Raw genomic sequence first — 24,950 nt, forward strand, 5'->3', positions numbered from 1 at the left:
TTTGAGCTAATAAAATTGATATTTTATCTTAAATGAGTTTAATTTTTAAATCACGAAATTCTATAATTATTGTATATTTAATATATTAATACATTTAATAGAATAATCTATATAAATTAATATTTCCATCATATCCATTTAAATTATGCATTAACTACTATACCTTTATGGCTCTAAGGTGCGTGAGATATCTATTAAAAAAATTTGGATAATTAAATTTAGGTTAATTAAAGTAAATTTTACTTTAATTTTAGAAGAATTATAATATTTTAGCCTCTAAAGAAAAATGAATAAAAATAATTAGAATGATTAATGATTATATATTAAAATAATTATATAAATAGAAATAATGAATAGAAGTGAATAGAAATAATTCTCAATCTTAAGGTTTCCGATTAAATCAAACTTAAACAAAAATTAAAAATTATTAAGTTTGTTTCCTATTGTTTGATTTTAAATTTTTTGATGGCATTCCTCCATATATTTTAATAGTTTTCAAATTTTAAATCCTAAATTGGCTTTAAGCTCATAAACTTAAATTTTTTATCTTAAATTAATTTAATTTTGAAATCAAGAATTTTAAAAGTGAGGTCTATAATTATTGTATAATTAATAAATTAATACATTTAATACAATAATTTATATGAATTAGTGTTTCCATCATATCCATTTAAATTATGCATTAACTACTAAATCCCTATGCGTGAAATGTCTATTAAAAGAAATTTGATGAATAAATTTAGATTAAGTAAAGTAAATTTTTAATATTCTACTTTCAGATTTTAGAAGAATTTAAAATTTTAATTTGAAATTTTGGTTCCTAAATGAATAGAAATAATTTTCAATATTAAAGTTTTCACTTAATTTTTGAAATTAATGAAATCAACAAAACTAGAAATCAATAAATTAAGAAATAATTTTTTTCTATTGTTTCACTTTAAATTTCTTAATTGCGTTTCATATATTTTTTAGTAATTCTTAAATAGTACGGTCAAATGTAATTTGAGAACTATATACTATAGATTTTTTAAAACCCATGTTAAGAGATATGCAATATTTATTCGAAAGTAATGCATAACTTAATTGAATATCATGCTTATTTTTTATTCTTCTTGTTTGCCCATAGTTGTCTCTCATGTACGTTAGGTTATAAAAAGGTACATCATGTCAATTTAAGTTATGCATAAAATAATGGAAAAAGAGGATCAAGAAGGTCGATTCTTTAATAGTTGTATATTTTTCACATACATTTATGCTGAACTTATGAATATTGTATTTACTTTCAAATAATTACAGGAATATAAGCAACAGGTTTGAATAAATTACTATGATTTTAAATTGCACTTGTAACATCAGTTCTAGAATCTACAGATTTTTTAAACCCATGTTAAGAGATACAAAATATCGAATACTTATTCAAAATTAATGCATAACTTAATTGGACACAATGCTTATTTTTTATTCTTCTAGTTTGCCTATAGTTGTCTCTCATATAAGTTATGTTATGAAATGGTGCACCATGTCAATTTAAGTTATGCATAAAATAATGGAAAAAGAGGATCAAGAAGGTCGATTTTTTAATAGTTTACATTTATTCTGAGCTTATGAATATTGTATCCGCAGTCAAATAATTACAGGAATATAAGGAACAGTTTTTAATAAATGACTAATAAAAAATCTTACCATTCAAATAATTTCAAAACTTCCAAACAAAAAAAAATTCTTCAGTCTTTGACTCACTTTACCATTCCTAAAATTCCCGAACAACCCCATTTAATCCCTTCCAGGCCCACATCGTGTAATCTATTAAATTAATGAAAACACTTAAATTATTTGCTATTTCTTCACCCCCAACCACTTAAACTTCTTTAAACGACAAAAAATCACCTGCAACGCCAATGACAAACACGTCCCATAACCGCACAATCAATTCGCCGTTAGTCAATTTAATAGACTACGCTTTTTCCTCAGCACCGAGAAGGGCGGAAGGGGCGGTTATCTCCCTATAACAAATGACTGCAAAAAAAAAATAAATAAAAGAATAACGTATTGCATCAGATCATAAGGGTTTATTTTGTACAGATTTATCACCTGCGTTCGTAGCGAGGTAACTAATTTTTTTCCGTGTTCGGTTTAGCCGTCGCGTCAATCAATTTCGTGTCAGTACCGCAAAGATTCATTGTGTTCGGTTCGGATTGAATAATGATTTTTGGGTTTTTTTTGTTTGGGAAATCAAGGGTTAAAATGGTGCTACAAGGTTGCCAATTTTAATTAGTAAAAATAGGAAAATTGGGTGATTTTTGTGGCATTGATAAGCAAAATAGCCATTTTGGCGCAATTTTCTTTATTAATTTGAGAGTGCTGAATTTAAAAATCGCTCTATTTGGCTCTATAAGGTCAGGTTTGGAAGATACAGCGCTTATGCAAAAATTTTGCACTTTTTTGATAATATTTTTGCAATTAATAACATATCGAGTTGGTACATACCCAGTAAACAATAAAATGACTTTTAAGAATCTTATCCAGAATTTTTTTTTGCTATAGGAAATGTTGCTTAAAATAACCACTTTAAGATACCTCAATCGTTAATAAGTCTAGTTATGAATAAATTTGTTGTCTGACAAAAAAACAAAAAAATTCATAAAATCCATGATGCTGAAAAAGAGCAAATTACTTTTTTTAAGTGAACAAAAATAATACGCATCTTAACATCATAAGCATTTTTTGCATCCGTTAATTAAAAATCATAACTTCAACAATTATTATCGAATTAACTCGATGTTTGGATATGTTGAACAATAGACATAAAGTTATTAATCTGAAGAATTTTATAAACTTCTTATTTAAATCGTTTGTGTTAATGATCGAGTGTGTATATTTTTCATGTTTCGGCGACGTATACTACAATCGTGAGTGATATTATCGATTAAAATTTTAGCCGCTATTAATAGGAAAAAATTGCGAATTTTGGTACTTTTGCAAAAACGGGTTTTCCATAATATCTTAAAAACAAAACCCGATCCGAACAAACGAATGTCATTTTCAGAATCAGCGACTTAACGTGAAAAAATTATTCAGAACTTTGTGTCAAAGTCAAAGAATAATTTTTTGAAATGGTCGAAATTGCGTTACCTCACTAAAATTAACATAAAATTACTTCATATGCCTAAAACTAGTAAAAAATTATAATTTAAAATAATTTTTAAAAATTTTTCCAGGCAGTCGTATTGGGATATTTGAAGGGACTGCTTATAATAGTATTTAAATTATTTTTTTAACCTTGTCCAAACACTTCAAGCCGTTCTGTTAGTTTTTTGGGAAAACTCAATAGATTTCTTATAATTTCCAGATATTCATAATAAAAATAATTTTTTTAGAAACTCAAAAAACAAATTTTTATAATTTACAGTCATTCAGCGTAATATATTGTATGTAAAATTTCTGGAATTCTTGGGTAAAATATATAAAGGAAATAAGAATGATATCAATTATTGGGAAACTTCAAAAAATTACTTCAAAATGTGAAAGAACTTACTCAATACCTTGAGGGACAAAAATTCTTTAAAAACGTAAAACTATGCTTTTACTTATGTTAAGTACCTAAAAGTCTTTAAATAAATTTTATTCCAGAAAACTGGATAAGGCCCCTAAAGGAGTTAAAAGTGTATAGAAATTACATACATAAAATTCAGGAGCTCTCATAAAAATAATAATTCAGTCTTCAAGTAGCGCGGATGGAAAGTTTTTAAGGAGCTCCGGATATTATTTTAGTCGTTAAAAAGTTTCCCGGGAAAACTTCTGGCCGAAAAATAGCGACCGTACCCCTGCCTCCCCCTAGGGGCAGAGAAAAAAGGGGGAGGTCGAGGGTAGATAATAAACCGGAAGGTTGGAGTGTCTCGCAGGAACTTATGAGAGCGTAATAACGTTTTCTAAAACAATATTCTTTGTAGATAAACAAGTTGTCTCGGGGAAACTTTCTTATGGTCCGTCGCTTGGAAAACTGGTGTTTTTTTTCATTGCTTTGAGGAGTTTCTCTTGTCAAAAACAGGAAGGATTTAAGGAAAACACAAAGGATCTACTATATCCGGAAAAAATTAAAATTCCCCCCTTTCTATTCCCGCATTTAAAACTTTCTTCCGAATGGTTAATAACTTGCGGATTTTGCGCCTCCGGTGCATGTATGAAAATTTCAAATTTCAGTTGTTTTCCGGACTTTTTGTTTGTCTTTGTAACATTAAACCTTCTATGCGAGCAATATGATGCCGGTTTAAAAAAATAATATTTTTTTTGGGGAAGTTTTTAGGTATTTTTAAGGGTGGCAATTACTCCGTTATTATACTTTCTAAGTTAGCTTTTTGGTGCATTTTTTTTCTTTAATAGTAATACTTGCTTCATATAACGAACCTATAGTTATTTTTCTAGAAACCTCTACATATATTATACATACCCCTAATTATCTTTAGAGAAATCGCAATTTTGGTCTAAAAAATTGTTGGTCCAGGTTTTATTAAAAAATCTTTATTTTATTCCAGGCATTCAAACCGCATTTTTTTATGATTGTCAGGAATTAGAAAAAAGTTTTTACGTATTTTAAATATGACGAACCCAGCTTTTTACTAGAATCGCCTACTTGAAATTAAATTATTAATTAATTAAAATTCATTGATTAATTACAGTTTGTTTTACTAAATAAGTTATCAGTGGCTTCATTAGCAAAAATTGAGTCAATAAAACAAAAAAATTCAAATAAATTTTGAGTTAATTAATTCAATTCATTAACAATTTTTTACTTATTTAAAATTAAATGTAGAAGTTTTATTTATCAAATAAAAAAATTAAAATAGAAGCATAATTACTTAGAAATCCTTATAGGATTTTAAATAGTTAAAATAAATTTTAAATTTCACTACAGAAATTAATATTTATTTGAATTATTTAAATTAATTAATATTATGTCGTTTTAAAAAGGATTTACTTTTGTTTATATTTAAAATTTTAACTATTTAAAATAAGCAATATTTCCATTAATAAAAATTATAAGGATTTTAATTAATTAAATAAGATATATGTGAATTCTTGGCATTTTAAATAGGAACTTTACTATATAAAAATCTGTCTAATTTTAAGTACTTATCCGGTACGACCACTTATTTGGATTATTTGAATTTTATATACTTTATTAATTTTAAATTATAGATTTTTAATAAATAAACTAAATTAAACTTGATGTAACTAACTAAATTAAGTTTGAAAATTTAACATTTCCACAGAAGCAGGAAGAGTCTTGTTTATTAATTATTTATTATTTAATTAATAAAATATATCTTTTATAATATCCTTATAAATGAGTATATAAATTTAATATAATAAATGAATGTATAATTCCTTAGACAATTTGTTTTTTTTTGTAATTAGACGACACAATGTTAAATAAGTTAGTTTAAATAGTTAAATGTATCAGAAACAGGAATTAAGCCTTAGTTAATTCAGAAACCTAATTAATTATAATAATAACAAATTGACTTAACTTTTAATTTGCTTTTAACCGTAATACATAATAAATATTTGATCGTCTTGTATGTTAACATATTTTTGTACTAAAACCATATTCCCAATACTAATTTATTATTTTATCAATTAATTACTCTCAAATTAACTATTTAATTATTTTGCATACTCAATACGCTTAATCGTCTTTTAATTACGCATTTCTAACTTTCTTTAGATTAAAATTTAAAACAAAATAATCGTGTCCATTTAAGTTATGCTCAATAAACAAAAGAAAATCATAAAATAAATGTATACGGCTCTTTACTTTATCTGGTATTTCTTTATATTCTGGAAAAGGCTTTTTTAGCCAAAAACTTTTCAGGATCTTTCTGGATCCGATTATCCCTTGCCGATTTCTCCATCACGTCCAACTTGGATAACAAAAAAAGCCCCAAAATTCAAATTAAATATTCAGTTATTTCGTTGTTTCATTTTAAGGGCGAATAAAAATTCCTTCTATAAAGCTAGAGTTCAATTTAAGCATGAAAGATTAAATTTTAATAAAAATTCTCATCGCTGCGCGTCTTAGAGATGCATGCGTCCTAAAATATAATTACAGGATTAAACAAACTTACCTATGTGCAGTTTAATCCAGATTATATGAAGCCTCGCCTCCATAAATAAGAATAGTGTAGTAGCTCCGTATGGCGTCAACTCACACAGTCCAAAGTCTATATCTTTTTTCTCTCTCGGATTCCCTAGACCCGGTCCTATTTACCCCATCACATCATTCTTATTCCAAGCTTGTTGCAACTAATTTGGGAAGGGAAATAAGGGGTGGGAGCTTATTTATGGAGGCGAGGCTTCATATAATCTGGATTAAACTGCACATAGGTAAGTTTGTTTAATCCTGTAATTATATTTCAGCCTCGCCTCCATAAATAAGAATAGTGTAGTAGTTTAAAGTAAGTTGCAACTATGATTAATCTGAAAAATTAAACCACCATTCTGATATAAATCTGATATATTCCAACAAAACTCCCCAAAGAACAAGTAATTGTATTATTCATATATGTACTAATTTCATGTAAATCTACAAACCCGCTATGAATTAATGGCGAAATAAATCATAAATTGCACATTGCTAAAGTAGTGCAAACAACTTATTAGTAAATAAGAATTAACTCTAAAAACAACAACTTAACCCTATAGATAACCTCTTAGGTCTATAAATAACAACTTATAGCTCTATAAAAAAAAATGCATAAAATAATCCATTTAAAAGAACTTAGGGATGGTTTAAAACGGTTTTGGCAAAATTAGTTTTATCGTTTATTAATGGCTTTTTATAAAACCTGGCAAATGTTTTAGACCTTTCAGTCCACCCTGCTGCCAACCGAATATTGTCATAGCTTAGCCCTTTCCTGGCGGCAGCAGATGTGGAAGCGTGTCTAGTACTATGCCCACTGAAATGTTTCTCATCTATTCCGCTTTTTGCCAACACAGTTTTCAGCCATCTACTGATCGTTTGAGAACTAGCTGTTCGATATGGTTTTTTCAAAGTTATGAATAAACAATTAATGTTTCCCCTAATAGAGTGAGTTCTCTGTATGTATAAAAGTAAGGCTTTTGCCGGACATATTGCATTATCTGTGAAGAATGGGAGGATAAGCGTAGGCTGTATTTTATTAACATTAGAAGTCTTTAACCTTTTAGAGATTTTTATTTCTAATCTGTCAGGGTAATTTTCAATGTTACTTAACTCTATGCTTGCCAGTGTCTGTACACGTTGACCTGTAGCCAGAGCAAGAAGCATAGCCGTTTTAAAAGTTAAATGTTCTATAGTCAAATTATTAATGTATGTGTTTTTTATATAATTAAGAACAATACTTGGATCCCAAGTAATGTCGTATTTGGGAAGAGGAGGTCGTAAAGCGCTGAACCCTTTAAATATTCGTTTAATTCTAAAATCTTCACTAAGATTTGGACCTAAAATCTGTGAGAGAGCTGCTCTGTATGAATTTAAAGAACTAAAAGAGGCGCCCTTATTAAACTGTAGCGTTAAGAACTTCAGTACCGTCGGAATCGATAGAGAATAAATGCTCGTTTTTTCCTGGCTGCAGAACTTCCACCATAGCTTTAAGCCAACATTATACTGCTTAATAGTATTAGTTGTGATTGATGCAAGGCATATATCCAACGATTCGGTAGGAACTCCTCCTAACTTCAATGCTTCGCTGATACAATCCCTGCTGCCAGGGTAGTTTTTCTCCAAAGGGGGTGTGGTGTGCTGTTGAAAGACATTAGATTTTTATAGGGTGCAAAAATTATAGGTTCTCTCTCTAGAAGTGAGAGAAAAACAGGATACCAAGGCTGAGCTGTCCAGAGAGGCACCACTAAAATACCTCTTGCATTGTCAGAGATTATTTTGTTAAGCACTCTTAGGATTAAGGCAAATGGTGGGAATGCATAGAATTTAAGCTGATTCCAATTTAGTGTGAATGCATCTATTGCAATGCTCTCTGGATCCCTCAGCCATGAAACAAATTTCCCGCACTTTGCGTTTGTTCTAGATGCAAATAGATCAATTTCTGGTTCGCCAAAAGATGAAGATATCTTCATAAATGCTGGTAGATCCAGAGCCCATTCAGTCTCTGTTGCCAAACTACGAGATTCATGATCCGCTTCCCAGTTGTCTATAGATTTTATATAAGACGCGTATAAAAATAAATTTCTTTCCTCACACCATTGCCATATAGTGCGTGAAAGATTATTGAGTTTAGGGTATTGTACACTGCCCATTTTATTGATATATGCTAATGCTGTAGTATTATCGACACGGCACAGAATGTTGCAATTTGACAGATGGCTGGCAAAACACTTGAGTCCAAAGAAAACAGCTAGTAATTCCAGATAATTTATATGATATTCTTTTTCAACTACTGACCAGAACCCCCGCGATTTTTTGCCTAAACAGCTAATGCCCCAGCCTGTAGAAGATGCATCTGAAAATATTTCTATTGCAAACGAGTCAATTTGAATAAAGTTTTTCGCCTTTGGTAAGTTTTTAATCCACCACTGAAAATCCTCATAGAGTAATGGTAGAATTTTCATTGTTGCATTATAGTTTTCATTTGAACTCTGCAATGCTAGAAATTTTTGGCGCTCAAAATACTTTGTGTATAGCCAACCATATTTAATACCAGGACAAATAGATGTTACTTTCCCTAGCATTCTGGCAAAGTCTCTAATACTACATTTTTCTAATAATAAGAATTTTGAAACCAGTTCTAGGGTGCTTGAAACTTTATCTTGAGGAAGGCTTACTGACATATCTATCGAACTATAAATAAAGCCAATATACTGAATTACCTGGGAAGGAATCAAGATACTTTTCTCATAGTTAGGCACAAACCCTAATTTAAGTAAGAGATCCAAAGTCTCATTCCGATTAGTTAAACATTCTGCATAAGTGTTACCAATAAGCAAAATGTCATCTAAAAAAACCACCGAGAGAAAGCCTCTCGCTCTTAGAAAACTAAATATAGGTTTCATTAATTTAGTGAACACATAAGGCGCTATATTGAGACCAAATGGCAGACAATTGAATTCATAAATGACCCCATTAAATTTAAATCTCAAATACCTTCTATATTTTCTGTGAACTGAAATTAGAAAATATGCATCCCTAAGGTCTATTTTACACATGAAACAATTTTTCTTAATCAAATTTTTTACTGTACGGTTATCCTCCATTTTGAAATGATGACAAATTATATGTTTGTTAACATTTTTTAGGTTTAGAATCAGTCTGTGAGAACCATCACTTTTTGGCCTAAGAAAAATATTTGAGATATATTGATTTTTGCACCAAGAGACTTTACTAATTACTTTATTTAATAGTAATTTATTGATGCAGTTTTGAATAGAAGCACGTTCTGCAGGTGACCAAGATGTAGTTTTAAAATTATACTGTTTTGGATAGTCTACAAACGGTATTTTAACACCTCTAACCCAGCTAAGAACTAAACGGTCTTGACAAAATTTGGTCCAGGCCGGATAGAAAACCTTTAATCTTTCAGCAATACACACCTGTTTATTTAGGTTTGCCAACGTCGAACTGCTCGCTTGCGTTGAGGGTTGTTGTTCATCACTGTATTGTAAGCCCTGTGCTGGGTTGGATATTTGGGCACTGGTCGGTATTGACGCGGGTTCCCCTCTCGACGTGTCGTCCCTCGCTGTTGCCGAGAAGGGGCCTTGGAGTTTAAAGGCTTTTTATATGAAGTTTTGTTTGGCTTCGGTTTAAGTATCTTTCCGGAAACCTCCAGATTCTTAGCGGCTTTAAGCCGCTCCTCCAAATTCTCTCCAAACAAAAAACCATCTGGGGTAATATTTTCCTTGTTTGCCTCTTGAAATTCTTGATTTAAATTTACGGCAATTAAAGCTCTACGAGTTTTCGATTGTTGATGAAAAAGATCTAGGAGTAATTTACTTGTATCATTAAGCAAACTAATGTGCTGGCGATTACCGCCCCCCTCTTCCGACAGAACCGAACTAAAAAGTTGCCCTATAGCAGCCAAAGTTGCAGCCACCTGCTGTTGTTCTGCAGCCAAGCGATTGTCTCTCGACACATTTGAGGGAGACACAGCCTTTTCGATTAGTGGATTGAGTTTTGGCGCTGCCATGGCCGATAAATTTTTAGGTGGAAGATGAGCCTCACATAGTTTCCTTTTGTCTTCGTCTGACAAACCTTCAGCTAATAGCTTGTCCCACCGCAAAGCTAGATCGTCATGTAGACTAGGGCCATATTTTTTTATGTTAAAATCTTTAGGTCCCAAAATGGCAACAACATCGTCTGACAGTAAGGCATTATTTTGAGGAGAAGTATGCTCTTCGGCTAAAACCAAAAAATATAATGGGAAACTATAAAGATAAAACCTCTGATTTTTATTGACACATTACAATTTCCTTCTATTTATGTATTTATTTATTTATTTTTTAATTTATTCTTGAACCATCTGTCGTTGGCATAGGTCGGCATTGGTATGGCAAATCAGGTACCCTCGATGATACCTCCAATTGAGTATATTTGTATTGATACTATATCGCAAAATAAGTATAAATACCTACTCAATTTTTCCCATAGAGAAATAAGTTAGTATTCTCGATGATACTATGTGGCAATAAAGGTATACTCGATGATACCTCATAAAGAAAAAGTATTCTCTCTGATACTATAATATGCCACAATAGGTATACTCGATGATACCTCATAAAGAAAAAGTATTCTCTCTGATACTATAATATGCCAAAATAGGTATACTCAATGATACCTTATCATTAATAGTTTGCCATGCATATGCTCAACGATATAGTAAGAAATGCAAGAGTGCTTCCTTGATCTTACTGCCAGTATAATATAGTTTAATCGCTCACCGCGCGATAAATAAATCGGTTTAAAAACACAACACCGCATTAATAGGGTTTCTTTTACTTACCGGCAAAATTCGATTCAGCTCCCTCTGTAACCAAAATATTTTCCTGGGCGGTGTCCGCCTCGTTATCGGTGGACCTATCCATTATCAGCGATCCTGGGGATGTCGGGTTGCTTATACAGCGAGACAAAGACGAACTGCGCGATTCATGCGAAGAAGACGAAGATGTAGAGATCCGACGAAGCCGCTTACGCGTACTCGGACCACTACGACTACGACTTCGAATTTTATTTATCTTTTCGATATTTTGTAATCGTTTGTTCATATTTTCGAGGTAACTTAATACCTTATTAATAGAAGGATCTGCTTTCTTAACTCGGGAAGGGCTACGAGACCGATGTACTGACAATCTTTTAGACATTTCGTTTACACTTCACAAAATTACCCGCACTTTTTAACACTGACTGGTTCGAGTCGACACACAAACGAAGAATGATGTGATGGGGTAAATAGGACCGGGTCTAGGGAATCCGAGAGAGAAAAAAGATATAGACTTTGGACTGTGTGAGTTGACGCCATACGGAGCTACTACACTATTCTTATTTATGGAGGCGAGGCTGAAATATAATAGTCAAGTAATAAAAATGCAATATTCGTCTCTATATTTTAATATACTTAGACCCTTTGTGACGCGTATTTTTGAAATTCTTAAAGGCATAAAATTTTATTGAAATATATGCTGTTTTTCATTAAATAACACCCCCTTAAAAAAAACTGCGGTGGTTCTGCTAGATTTTAATGCATAATTTAATTGGATACAAGGAATACTTATATCGTGATTATTTCAAAGTTAGAATAATGCATAATTTTACTATAAAAGAGAAACAAAAAAGAATCATACTATCTCATTTCTGTCCCAAATAACCATTATGCATGAAATAAATTTTACATACATCAGATAAATACCCATCCAGACCTTATCCGACTCATTAAACCCGGTTTAAGCTCAAGTTTAAACCGAAAACTTACACGACATGATAATTACCATGTAAAAACAAAAGAGTAATATTCACTTAGCGAAATTGTCGAGATAGCGTACATAGTTTAAGGGTTCTTACGCTGAGATGGTGGCTAAATGTCTCCCAGTTTAACACCAGCTCAGCTATCGCCCCAAGATAAACATTTTCGCTTGGGTTTAAGGAATGCCTCCCTAAGGAATTATTCTTTTTTTTACTTTAAAAGGAATAATAATTCAGAGATATTTTTATGGCAATTTAATTAAACGAGAAATAACGTCCCAGTAAACACAATGCGAGAGTGGTGACGAGAAGGGGGAGGGTCTCTTAAGCCCTCTTTATTAAATTGAAAACGAAGTCGTTCGTGAAAAATATAATATCTCGTAAAATTTCCATTTTGATCTCCATGCATTGCTTAGCAAAGAAATTAAAAAATATATATCGAGGGAAACGACGACAAGGAGAATTATATTAAAAGTGTTTTTGCGCGTGTTTATTATCATTTTTTTTGCTAAGATGATTGAAATGACAAGGACGGATGCCAGAAGGAAAATGTAATTTCATGTCAGTTTATTAAATATATCCGCACCTTTTTGAGATAAATATAATGTTATTTATCAAAGAAATAATGTGTCCTAAGATATTATTCATCGCATCCCTTAAAGTTATGCATATTTTAAATTGTTTTCTTTTTAATGTATTATTAAATGTTTTATAGGAAGTAGCAGGGTGAGTATAGTCTTAATTTAGAAAAAATTGAAATTCTTTTTTAAATATCTTTTTATACTTTGAGAGAGAATTTCCAAAAACCAAATATTTCTAGTTTTGTTTACGTGCCGTGCCGTTAATATAATTTTATATTTTTTTAATACATTAAGGCAATATTTGTTTCAAAATTCAAATGCGCTTACATAAAACTATAAATGCACTAGTCTGGAAGTAATTTGTTTCGTTCAGAGTCCTCATTATCGCATACAATTAAAGCAATTTGCTTTTGTATCCAGGCAGTAAAGAGGGAATTTTTTCCAGAATTTTTAAGCAGTTTGTCAGGTAAAAATTTAAAAGTGTTCTATATATTTCTTCCAAAAATTAACAAAAGAGAAGTTATTTGCATGTTTTTGACCAAAATAGGGAGGAAAATTAATTTTTTTTAAAAAGTCAGAAAAATTATTGTTATAAGTCGAATTTTGACGTAATTTTTCTTCGTTATAGTACCAAAATAAATAAAAAAATATAAATTAAGGTAGAAACAGATCATTTATATTTTTTGCGAAGAATCTGAGAAAATATATCCTAAATAAAAGTTCCATAGAAAAAGGGAATTTATTTTTGTTTTCCATACTGTGAAAGAAAATTTGGAAAAACTTCCTAATACTTATTTTAAAGTAATAAAGAAAAATTGTTATAAAAATAAATAAGCAATTAATACGGGGTTTTCTCCTAGTATATGGAAAATAAAATCAAAATTTTTTTCTCTCAGTTATAGCCCACAGTTCTCAAAATAATTTTTATTATGATTGTTGTTCTTTGAGATCCGTAAATTAAAAAATATATGTTTTTCCAAAATTTAAAGTTAAAAATAAATCCAAATTTATGCATGTCTACTGCTTTAAGTTTATTCAAAAATTGTCCTTTTTATAAGAATGTATTATGCTTAAAAAGAGTTTTACGTAATAAAAAAATGTGAGTCTTATCTTTTAAAGTTATGCACAAAAATACGGTTATAATTCTTTTTTTATCAAAAATCAAATTTCTTTCTAATTCTAAATTTTTCAGTTATATCTGTATTTTAAAAAAATAAATTATTAAATAAAAAAATTAAAATCGAGTCTTTTAAATTATGCATTAATTTTTACACAGTGAGACAAAACTTTAAAAAAACTATCTCTTCAAAAAAGTCATCTATGGTTCTCTAATTTGATACTGACTTTTAATCCAGATTAAATTAAGTAATAAAAACGCGAAATCTACAGCTTCAATTAATGTGTTTAATAAAAAAATGTCAGTCGTATATTTTAAAGTTATGCACAAATATACGGTTTTGGTTCTTTTTTTACCAAAAATCAAATTTCTTTCTATTTCCAAATTTATTAGTATTTTAAAAAATAAATTATTAAATAAAATAACGAAAATCAGGTCTTTTAAATTATGCATTGATTCTTATACACATTATACACAGTGGGACAAAATTTAAAAAAAAACTATGTCTTCAAAAAAATAAGCCGTGTTTCTCTAATTTAATAGCGATTTTTGATCTAGTTTTAATTAAGAAATAAAAACGACAATTTAACTTAAAGTATCATCAAACCGGACTTTTAACACAATATAAACGTTTAATTACATTTAGAGTTTGTATTTCTTATCTTAACCTGGAGACTATGTCTTGAATATTGTAAAGTTGGGCGGCTATTTAAGTAAATCACCTTATCCATAATTTTTAAAAAAACAATTTGGTACAAATTTGCATTTTTCTAAATATGAAAAAGATATTCGTAGTGTTTTAAGTTATGCATTATTAAAATCTCTAAGGTTATTAAATAAACAGAATGTATCCAATCCATTAAAGTTATGCATACATGCATACATGCATACAAGTGTTTTCTAATACTGTAGTAATAAATACGCTAAGTCAAACTTAAAGAATTTGTCCCAAAGCTGTCAATTACTTAATGTGCCATTAATTTAAGGTTTTGCCTTCCTAATAATTTTCTGAAGGTTTTTTTATTATTGCTTTTATTATACAAACAGTTTCAAAAAAATACAAAATAACAATTTCTAAAATAAAAATAAATTATATAATAAATAATTAATGGGGAGACATACTTCAGACAGAATGACAAATACCATTCTCCATAAAGGCCTCAAATATTTTAACGAATTGCCAATACATTCAAAGAACAGTGAAAGCCTAGTCACATTTAGAAAAACATTAAAAAGATATATATATTCCATCCCAAGAAATTAAATTATATTATATTGTATAGGTATAAGGTATAAATGTTTTATTTTGGTTGTATTACTTTGTGTTTTATTATTTTATCTTTACTCTTTTAATATAGTTTAAGGTTTTATATTTTTAAATTTTAAAATTTTTCAGGCTCTAGATTAGGTTTTAAATTTTTTATATTTACATATTTTTATTTTTTTTTTTTTATCTTAGTTAAGGTCTTAAATTTTATTGTTTCAAATTTATGATAGTTTTAAGTTTTATATATATAATTTTTAAATTATCTGTTGTCATTTGTTGATATAATTTATACTTATACCTATAATACCTATTTGTTAGTTTACTATATGCCATTTAAATTTTCCTTTTTATTTTTAGTTATATTCTAAAAATTTTCTTTCTTTGTAATTTTTTGTAGCATGATGCTAAATAAAGAAACATTATTATTATTATTATTACAAATTAAGACAATTGTCTATTAAGACAATTGTCTTAATTTGTTTTCTTTATGATTTTACATGTAAAATCCCAACACTACTCCAGATTTAATATATTTATGCACCACTACTTGAAATAATAAATATAATTGAAAAATATCACTTCTATTCAATTAGATTATGCATTAAAACACACCAAGACCCGTAAAGCCTCAATGGCAAATTTTTTCTCCCAAAAAAACTCAATTTTTGCCTTAAAACTACTATATATGATTCCCTACTTTTTGCCTCAAAATAATACAACGTCCAACGTATCCAATAAAATTATGCATTAAAACATGCCAAGCCTCCAGGGCAAAATTTTTCTGAAAAAATCAATTTGTTGCCTAGAAAAACTACCATGTATATATTAATTTCTACTTTTTGGCTTAAAATGTCATCACGTCCTACATATCCAACAAAGTTATACACACCTTTTTGAAATAATAATTTAACCCTTTAAAAAAAAATCACTCGTTTATAATTAAATTATGTAGTAATACATAATAAATTCGGCAAATCTTCAAATGCAATTTTTTTAAGAAAAAATCAATATTTGCCTAGAATACGATTTCCTGCTTTTTGCCTTAAAATAACAAAACGTCTCGCAGATCCAATACTCAACAACAAACATCCGTACTTAAGAGGCTAATTAAAATAGAAAATTATCACTCGTACCTAATTAAATTATGCATTAAAACATACAGTTAAAGACATGTAATGCCTTAATGCCAAATTTTTAAAAAACTATATATTTTCCTCAAATAGGCCTCAAATAAATCCAACCCAAAATGTGTTTGTTTTTTTCAGGCAATTTAAACTTCATTTCCAGTTTACTATTTATCTGAAAACAACTTTTTTTTGAAAAAACTCAAATAAATAAAGGAAACAGTAAAGGAAATAAGTGCAAAACTTAAGAAGCTATCACAAATTAATTTAAATATTAGAATAAAATTGGAAATATTGCTCGTAAATTGATAGCTTTGACTAAATAATTTTTATTAATAATAATTTTTTTTTAATACTTTTGGAAATACCGACTGTAGATTGATTAACCAGGAACTTTAAATTTTAAGTCAGGTAATCAATTTTAGATCAGTTTGTGAAATAAATTCTAAAAAATAAATGGTATTTTTTACATCGAATAAAGTTACACAAACACCTACTTGAAATATTAATTAAAATAAAAAAATATCATTCGTATCCAATTAAATTATGCACACTTCAATATTATCCAAGCACATCTCTAAAGCCCTAATGACATATGCTTCTTATAAAATCCTTTTTTATTTCTTTAATAAAATGGCTGCTATATACGAAAGTTATTACTTTTATAGCTGAAAAGATGCCATTTAAAAAAAAAGAACCTTTTAGGTCGTCGTAATGAAAAAAGGCACATTGCACGGCTTATTCTTTTATCAGGCGACACAATTAGGGCTATCTAACCAGAGAGGTATGGGAGCAGAAATATTGGCGTTTTCTTTAATTCCGAAAACGTGAATTTAATGCGATAAAGTGAGGCTTTACTAAGGGTTTCTATTAAAGTTCATGCTTTTATTAGTATTAAAATTTGTATAATGTCCAGCGCAAAAAGAGACGGATAGTGCCTCAGAATAATTAATTAAAGTTTAATTGACTAAAATTAACCTGTATGACAATCGGACAGTTTATACACGTTTCGACCCTTTTTTTTGTAACATAGAAATCTGAGAAGTAAAACAATCGAGCGCGGGATAATCGGATCGAAAGTTTCTGGCAAGAGAGTCGGTAGCTTTTGCCTAAATAAAAATTCTGAGTGAGAGGGATTTTTAGAGTAGTTCTTATATGGGATGCATAACTTAATTGGATATGATTAATTTATTTTTATTATGTCAAGTATATAAGTTAGAACGATAATTCATAATTCACATTAATCCTTAAAAATCGCTTTTTACTCTCTTAGAAGAGATATAAAAAAAAAACTCGAATTCTGTTTTTGTGTGAAATTTTAAAGGTCAACTTGCACATTTTTTTGTGGACGTTGGACCTTGGCTCATAAAACTGATCTTAATTCAGGAAGTTTTTAACCTAAAGAAATGATTTTTAAATGAGGATGTTTACAAAGAAACACTCTTTCTTAGGGTGTATTTTGCGTTTAAATACATTGAATACTTTTTAAATTATTCTGCTTAGAAATTGGATATTAATCAAAAATTTTTTCACGTATAATTCTAATAACAAGTGATTTGAGTCCATGTATATTATGCACAATTTTAAACTAATTTTGATCATTAAACTTAAAAGGTTAAAATTAAATTCGCTTAAAAACAATACATTAAGTACATTTAAGTTATGCACTAATAATTTTTTTTTAAATATTATTTTTAAGAATATTAAGAGCATTTTATTATATCTAATAACGTTAAACAATTGTATGTAAAAAAAATATAACAGTTTTTAAATAAATAACTTAAGAAAACGTGTATCATATCCATTAAAGTTATGCATATTTTTATTAGAAATATTCAAAAAACCGACCTCTTTTTGACTACAAAAATTATTTGTAAAGAAATTTGCCACAAAACTCATCTCATCCAAATCGAGTCTAGTTCAGTAAATATTTAAGTTACAACTACAGTTTTTACCTTAAATCCGTCCTATAGAATCACTTGACATTCTTTTGAAAAAATTATAAAAATATCCAAAGAATCCTCTATATAGTAAATTTCAATGTACAAATTATACAGGTTTTAGTGGACCTTGGCTTATAAAACTAATCCTAAATCAGGCAGTTTTTACATAAAGAAATTATTTATTACTCTTTCTTACTGTGAAAATTTCAATAAAGTACCTCAAACATTTTTTTAATTATTTTGCTTGGAAATTAAATATTGGTCAAAAATTGTATCATCTATAATTCTTATAAGTGCGTCAAGTCTATGTGAATTATGCATAATTTTACAGTAATTTTGATCATTAAACGCTTTTGTTGAAACAAGACTGCCTATTAAAATGTAATAATGCCCTTAAAAAGGATGCATTATGTCCATATAAGTTAATGCATTTATAAATTATTATTTCAATGTTTTAATAACTTTAGACAATTTTATATGAAAAAAAATATAACTCCTTCATAATTTCAAGAAAAAATCCTATTCGTCTTTTTCTAAAAAAATTTAGAAAAAAAAGTGCGTCACGTCCATTTTAATTATGCATTAATACATTTTTCCTCACAATGTTATTTTTAGGAAAATTAATGGCTTTTTATTATATTTATTAGCTTTAGACAATTTTATGTGGAAAAAAATGTATAAGCCCTAAAAACACAACAGAATCCCTAAACTCCATTAATTTTTTTTTTCAAAAACTAAAAGTAAGAAAAAATTAACACATGTGTCACATCCATTTAAGTTATGCATATTTTTAATAAAATATATTGCAAAAAACAAACTCTTTTAGAGGACAAAAAAATACATGAAAACATTAATATTACGCCCACGTCAGGACCTCAAGAACAAATTTTTAATCCCATTTTATTCCTGACACGAAAACATTTTTATGCGCCATAACTCCTCAACTCGTCCTACATTTTTATACAATACTAATTACTGGAACCATACATCATCGTGACAGTGCAATGGCGCTCACATAGTTTCCTTAACTTGAAAAATTCACATCATTTATCATAAAATACTAAAAAGAACTAAAAGAAAGAAACAAGGAGTTTTATTGCATTAAATATTGCATACCGTATTAATCCAAATAACACCAAAGATAATTCATCTCCTGATGGTCTATAATATTTCACCAAAAAAAAAATCTCCCATTTAATGGAAACGTTTACGCCTGACTTAGACGAGTAATGGCCGTCCCAAGCACCTCAAGAGTCAAACAGTCATTTATCAAATCGATAATTAATGATTTCGCGGGCACATTTTGAATTTTTCATCGAGGGAAGAGTGTTTTTTCTTACCGAAAACAAAGTAAACCCGTTTAAAATTTGATAGAGAAAAACAACCGAATCAAACCGGTTGTTACATTGTCTACAGGAAAACTGCCCCCATAAAACGTAACCGGGGGTACGTTTTTATGATGCGCGTTAAATTTTAATGATGCGGGAATTTCAGCCAATTTTTTCTCTCAGAAAAATAAACAATTTTAAAGTTTTAAAGGGGGTTGAAAGCGGCATGTTTATGTTTTATATGGAGGATTAGCAGTTAAAAAAGTGGTGAAATTATGGGGTTAATTTTGTAAGGGAAAAATTGCCTTACTTAATTTTTGATAGTAGGAAAACGTGACTATTTAAGTTATGCATAATTTTAAATTAATTTTCACTTTAAGTGAATTTCTTAGAAAAGGTTGCTACAAACAGTTAAAAACAGAAATAATTTCCAAGGCAAAAATGGTCAAAATTGAATTTTAATTACTTGTAAAGAAAAGGAAAAAAATAAGAAAAAGTGCATCATGACCATTTAAGTTATGCACGATTTAAAATTAATTTTCTCCATAAGAGAATTTCTATTTTTCAAGTAGTCATTCATGAAAAAGTGAGTTTATTCATACGCCTGTGATTATTGGGACAAAAATATTCATATATTCGGAGCATGAGTTTCTTGAAAAATGAGTTGTCTATATTTTTTATTTTAATAAATTGTTGCAAATTATTAAATTAAATTTTTTAGTTTCTTAAGAAATTCCAGGTTTTTTATTAGTATCATTTTGAAAATTTCAACATTCGTCAACTTGACGATTTTTAAAAACTGATGACTTTCTAAATGGTCTTATTGAATTATAACAGAAGAAAGCATAGGTTTCCCAGTCATTTTAAAATTTTGTATTTAAATTATTATGAAAAAAGGTGTATCTTGTTAATATAAATTATAATAATATATAAATATAAATTATATTAAATAGACATGATGCATCTTTTCCTAAAAAAGTTAATATTGTCTTTCATGTTTATTTGTCCCTTATGGTAAAAATTCAGTTTTAAATTATGCATGATTTAAATGGTCCTAAAGCTCCTTTTCTGTTTTTAATTTTCTTTTAATTGCTAATAAAATTCTTTAAAATCGTCAATTTTTTACATCCTTTAATTTTATAGAAAAAGCTTTTAACATAAAGGAATCTTTGATATGTAACAATATTTGTAAAGAAACGTTCTTTCTTATAATAAAAACTTTTTTTAATTACCTTAAATAATTTTTAAATTAATCCACTTAGCAATTGAATATTGATCAAAAAATTTGTCAGGTATAATTCTTACATTAAAGTCCACGTAAATTATGCAAAATTTTTAATTAATTTTGATCATTAAACAATTTTTTTGAAAGATTGGCGGTAAAAATTAAATTCCCTTAAAAATAATACATCACGTAGATTTAAGTTATGCGTTAATATATTTTTTTTTAAATATAATTTTCATGAAAATTAAAAGCAGTTTATTATATCTAAGATCTTTGAATGAATAATTAAGGTAAAAGGTGTGTCACATCCATTTAAGTTATGCATATGTCACCTGACTGTGAAAATCAAATTAAATTTTTTAATAGCAATTTTTATAATTTAAATAATTGTTTCAAAATAGAATTTGCTACAATTGAGCAGATAAGTCATATTATTATTATAATGCATATGGTGTGGATGGCATATCGGCCCATTTGTTGATAAATATATTACTCACCTCATAAACTACTGTCTAGAAAAGCAATATTTTCCTCGTCTTTGGCGTACTGCAATCGGTAGGCCTATTCCAAAGACATCCGACCCTAAGGCCTTTTTCGACCTTAGAATAGTCAGTATTTTGCCAACGTTTTCAAAAGTTTTTGAAAAATTTGTTTATAAACAAATATACCAATATGTATGCGAAAAAATATAATTCCAGCTATCAGTGTGGGTTTAGAAAAAGCTATTCAACGACGACTGCCTTAGCGACAGTGATCAGTGATATAATTGAGACCTATGATAAAGGTGATAACGTTATTTTAGCTCTTTTAGACTTTTCAAAAGCGTTTGACACCATTGATCATAAATTATTAATAGCTAAATTAAAATATTACGGCTTTCATTATTCGCTGATTAGTTTATTATCTTCCCACCTAAAAGACAGGTTTCAGTGTGTCTCGTGCAATGATAGGGTATCTGATTCTATCTCCATTTTATCTGGTGTTCCTCAGGGTAGCGTGTTGGGTCCTTTACTGTTTTTGGTATATACTTTTAGTATTTTGCAGTCAATAAAACATTGTAAACGCCAAGCCTATGCACAACTTTATTTTAATTTTAATTCTGCGGATGTTTTATTGGTAAATACATTAATTAATGAAGATCTAAAAATTGTAAGTGAACTCTCAGCACAACATAATTTAAAATTATATTTGGCCCTAAAATGATAATTGATTTTATAAGAGAGCATTTAGATGTAAATATTAATGGTGTAGTAATTCCTGTTGTTAAAACTGCAAGGAATTTGGGTATGTGGGTGGACACTGATATAAGATTTTTTAAAATGCATGTTTCTAAGATTACACAAAAGGCCTACCTTTCGTTAAAACTTTTATATTCCAGCAGACATATCTTAAGCCAACAACTTCGAAAGAATCTATGTGAATCACTAGTATTGTCAAATTTTAATTACTGCGATTTTATCTATGGACCATGCTTGGATATCAACACAAAGTATAGAATCCAGAAAGTTCAAAATACTTGCGCTAGACTCATATTTGGCTTAAGAAAGTATGATCGTATAAGTGCTAAAATTGAGGAGTTGGGATGCTTAAGGATGGAAGATCGTAGAGCTCTTCATGTGGGTAACTTTCTTCACAAATTAATGACATGCCCTATACCTTTTATTCATTAAAAGGTAAATTTTGTATATTCACGAGTCCTACGTATTTCAAGTTCATTTACTATTCCTCGTCATCGGACGGCCTTATTTAAACGAAGCTTTGTATATAAAGTATTCAATTATATAATAGGATTCCTGACAGGTTAAGATCTTTAACATATACCAAGTTTAAAAAAGCGTTTAAAATTCTTATTATAAATAAGGAATTATGAAAGGTGAGTGCATCAGTGATCAGTGCACATTTTTTATGTGTTACAATGATTATTATTATTGTTTAAAAATTATAATATTATCTTTTGTCTGAAACTTGTAATATTTAGACATTATTAGTTTTTTTTTAAATTATTTTGGGTACTTTTAGGTCATTACTTTAATTTTGCTAGCCAAACACAATGTATTTTTGTTTTATCTCTTTTAAGTGTAAATCTTAATTTTCTTTTGTTAATAGTGTATTAGTAAATAAGCCATCTATGGTGTTTCAGTAGTTAAGTATGAATAGTTACTTACTTATGTATTTTGTGGTATCTAATAAAAGACGATTTATTATTATTATTATATTTTATCTTAATATGAATAATTCATGAATCTTTGAATAGTGTAGACTTTTTTCATAAGTTAATGTTTGCAAACTTTGAATATTTAAGCATTTATTACTAGTTAATAATAATAGAAAAAAAATGAATTAGGCAAAATTATTGAACTTACTGTTTTATTTTTTAAATTAATATTTCACATATTTTAATATAGTATATTTCTTATATAAATTCAATTGTTAAAATCCTTGAATATTTTGGGCTTTTTTAGTAATTTAATGTTTCTCGCGAATTATTATGCTAAATCCTAGAAATTAATTAATAGAGTTTTATTGACTTAAAGGATCATGTCAGGCAATTTAAGTTTTCCTAATTTCGGACAATTAAAGCTGTTTTTGGCCTATTCGAGGTTTTTGAAGTTTTACATTAATTCCAGGCAGTTGATGAAATTTTTCACTTATTTCAGGCATTTAATTGTGAAATGAAAAATGCTGAAATAGATATCTAATTCAATTCACTAAAGAATCTCTATATAAATTTTCAAAACCCTGCATCATTTGATTTTTAGGTTATGGGTATTTTGTAAAAATGCAATTTTTGAGAATTGTTCATCATATGTTAATATTTCAAAAAAATTTGAAATAAGTGTCTAATCAAGTGTGTCAATTACGTGTTTTTAAACTCTGGCGTTATTTGACTTTTGAGTTATGGACATTTTGTGGAATTTTTCAGGGAATGAAATTATCAAAGAAAATTTAAATTCTAAGCATTTTTCTTACAAATTATCAATTTTCTAAAAAATGCTGAAATAGGTGTCTAATCAAATCAAATAGAGAATCTATGTACAAATATTTAAGCCCCTGCATTATTTGATTTTTGAGTTATGGGCATTTTGTGAAGAAAAACTCAAAAAAAATTACATTTTATAACAACTTTTCAGAATTTATTAATATCTTGAAAATTGCTAAAATAAATGTCAAACTAAGAATATTTATATAGTTTTTTAAACCCTTGCGTCATTGAATTTTTAAATTATGATCATTTTGTGAAAGTAATTTCTGCTTTATTTTAGGCTGTTAAAAAATAATCCCAGGCAATAAGAAATTAATGTCCAGGTAGTTAAAGCAATTTCACACTTATTTCAGGCATTAGAAAACCGACTTTAAACGCCTGGAATAAATTAAAAAAGGCTGTAACTGCCTTGAAGAAATGAGACAAATTAATTTTAACAATTTTTCATTTTTTTTAGGTACTTTAGGTATTCTCAATTTCGGATATCTAAAGCTGTTTCTCACTTGTTTCAGGGATTTGAAGTAATTTTTAAATAAATACACGCAGTCGATAGAATTTTTTTCTTTATTCCAGGCTTTAAAAGGACTACTTAAATGCCTGGAAAAATTAAGAAGGGCTTCAACTGCCTTGAATATTAATGAAATAATGATTTGTGGGAATTTGACACTGATTCTCACTTATTGCAAATATTTTAACTAAATTTATGATTACAAGCAGATAGCGACATTAAACGCCTATAAAAAAACGAATAATATCATTTGCAATTATTATAAAATTATTCAAATTGAAAGGAATGAAAACGTGGTTATCAGAACATTAAGGGAATTTTTTACCTTATATAGGTACATATTGGAAGCAATTTCTGATTTAAAATAACTTTAATTGCCTAGGATATGTAATTGCTGACTGCATTTCTTGGATTCTAATAGAAATAAATTACATACCATATAAACTGATGGTGAACATGAATTTTCAATATAATTTTGTTGTCAAAAATGCCAATGTAAAATTCAAACTGAATAAAATGACACCCGTTTATAATAAATTAAGAATGCATGTAACGTTAAGTTTAAAATTTTCCAGAGATTTTGAAAACTTTACTATGATTTCCAGGCACAAGCTTCAACTGCCTTGAAGAATACAGCAATGCCTGGAAGGAAAAAGAAGGTGCCTTTATTTGTTGGATTCAGGTGATAGTTGAGACTTCAGGTGCCCTAGAGACAATTTGAATAATTTTAAATGTTTTTCCTATTCTTAGACTAAAAACACCTTAAAAAAACAGACATTTTTAAACAAACCTAGCCAAATTACCCTTACAAGCAAACCACCCGACCCTATAAATACACACACATGCCCTCCACCCCACTCATATTTTTTCCCGCAAAACGAAACTACCCCCCCCCCCCCCCCGGAAAACAAAACGTTCAGCCAACCTTCC

General features: G+C 28.7%; 2 protein-coding genes across 4 annotated transcripts in view; both read right to left on the reverse strand.

Annotated features, from left to right (window-relative positions):
• The window catches only part of LOC126743390 (uncharacterized), a 444,135-nt gene that overhangs the window by 412,795 nt on the left and 6,390 nt on the right, over positions 1-24,950 (reverse strand). The gene's annotated exons all lie outside the window — the stretch shown is intronic.
• Positions 6,497-11,545, reverse strand: LOC126743396 (uncharacterized). Of its 3 annotated transcripts, XM_050450471.1 has the most exons (3): positions 10,989-11,538; positions 9,583-10,387; positions 6,497-7,780 (listed from the first exon to the last, which is right to left on the reverse strand). In XM_050450471.1, the coding sequence occupies exons 1-2, from the start codon at positions 11,344-11,346 to the stop codon at positions 9,591-9,593; spliced, it is 1,155 nt and encodes a 384-aa protein (XP_050306428.1). In that variant the 5' UTR covers positions 11,347-11,538; the 3' UTR covers positions 6,497-7,780; positions 9,583-9,590. The 3 variants fall into 3 exon arrangements, with proteins under 3 accessions (XP_050306428.1, XP_050306427.1, XP_050306429.1); XM_050450470.1 differs by having other exon boundaries at positions 6,497-10,387; positions 10,989-11,545; XM_050450472.1 differs by having other exon boundaries at positions 6,497-10,387; positions 10,989-11,539.

This window comes from Anthonomus grandis, chromosome 12 (assembly GCF_022605725.1).
Source record: "Anthonomus grandis grandis chromosome 12, icAntGran1.3, whole genome shotgun sequence".
Classification (NCBI taxonomy): Eukaryota; Metazoa; Arthropoda; class Insecta; order Coleoptera; family Curculionidae; genus Anthonomus; species Anthonomus grandis.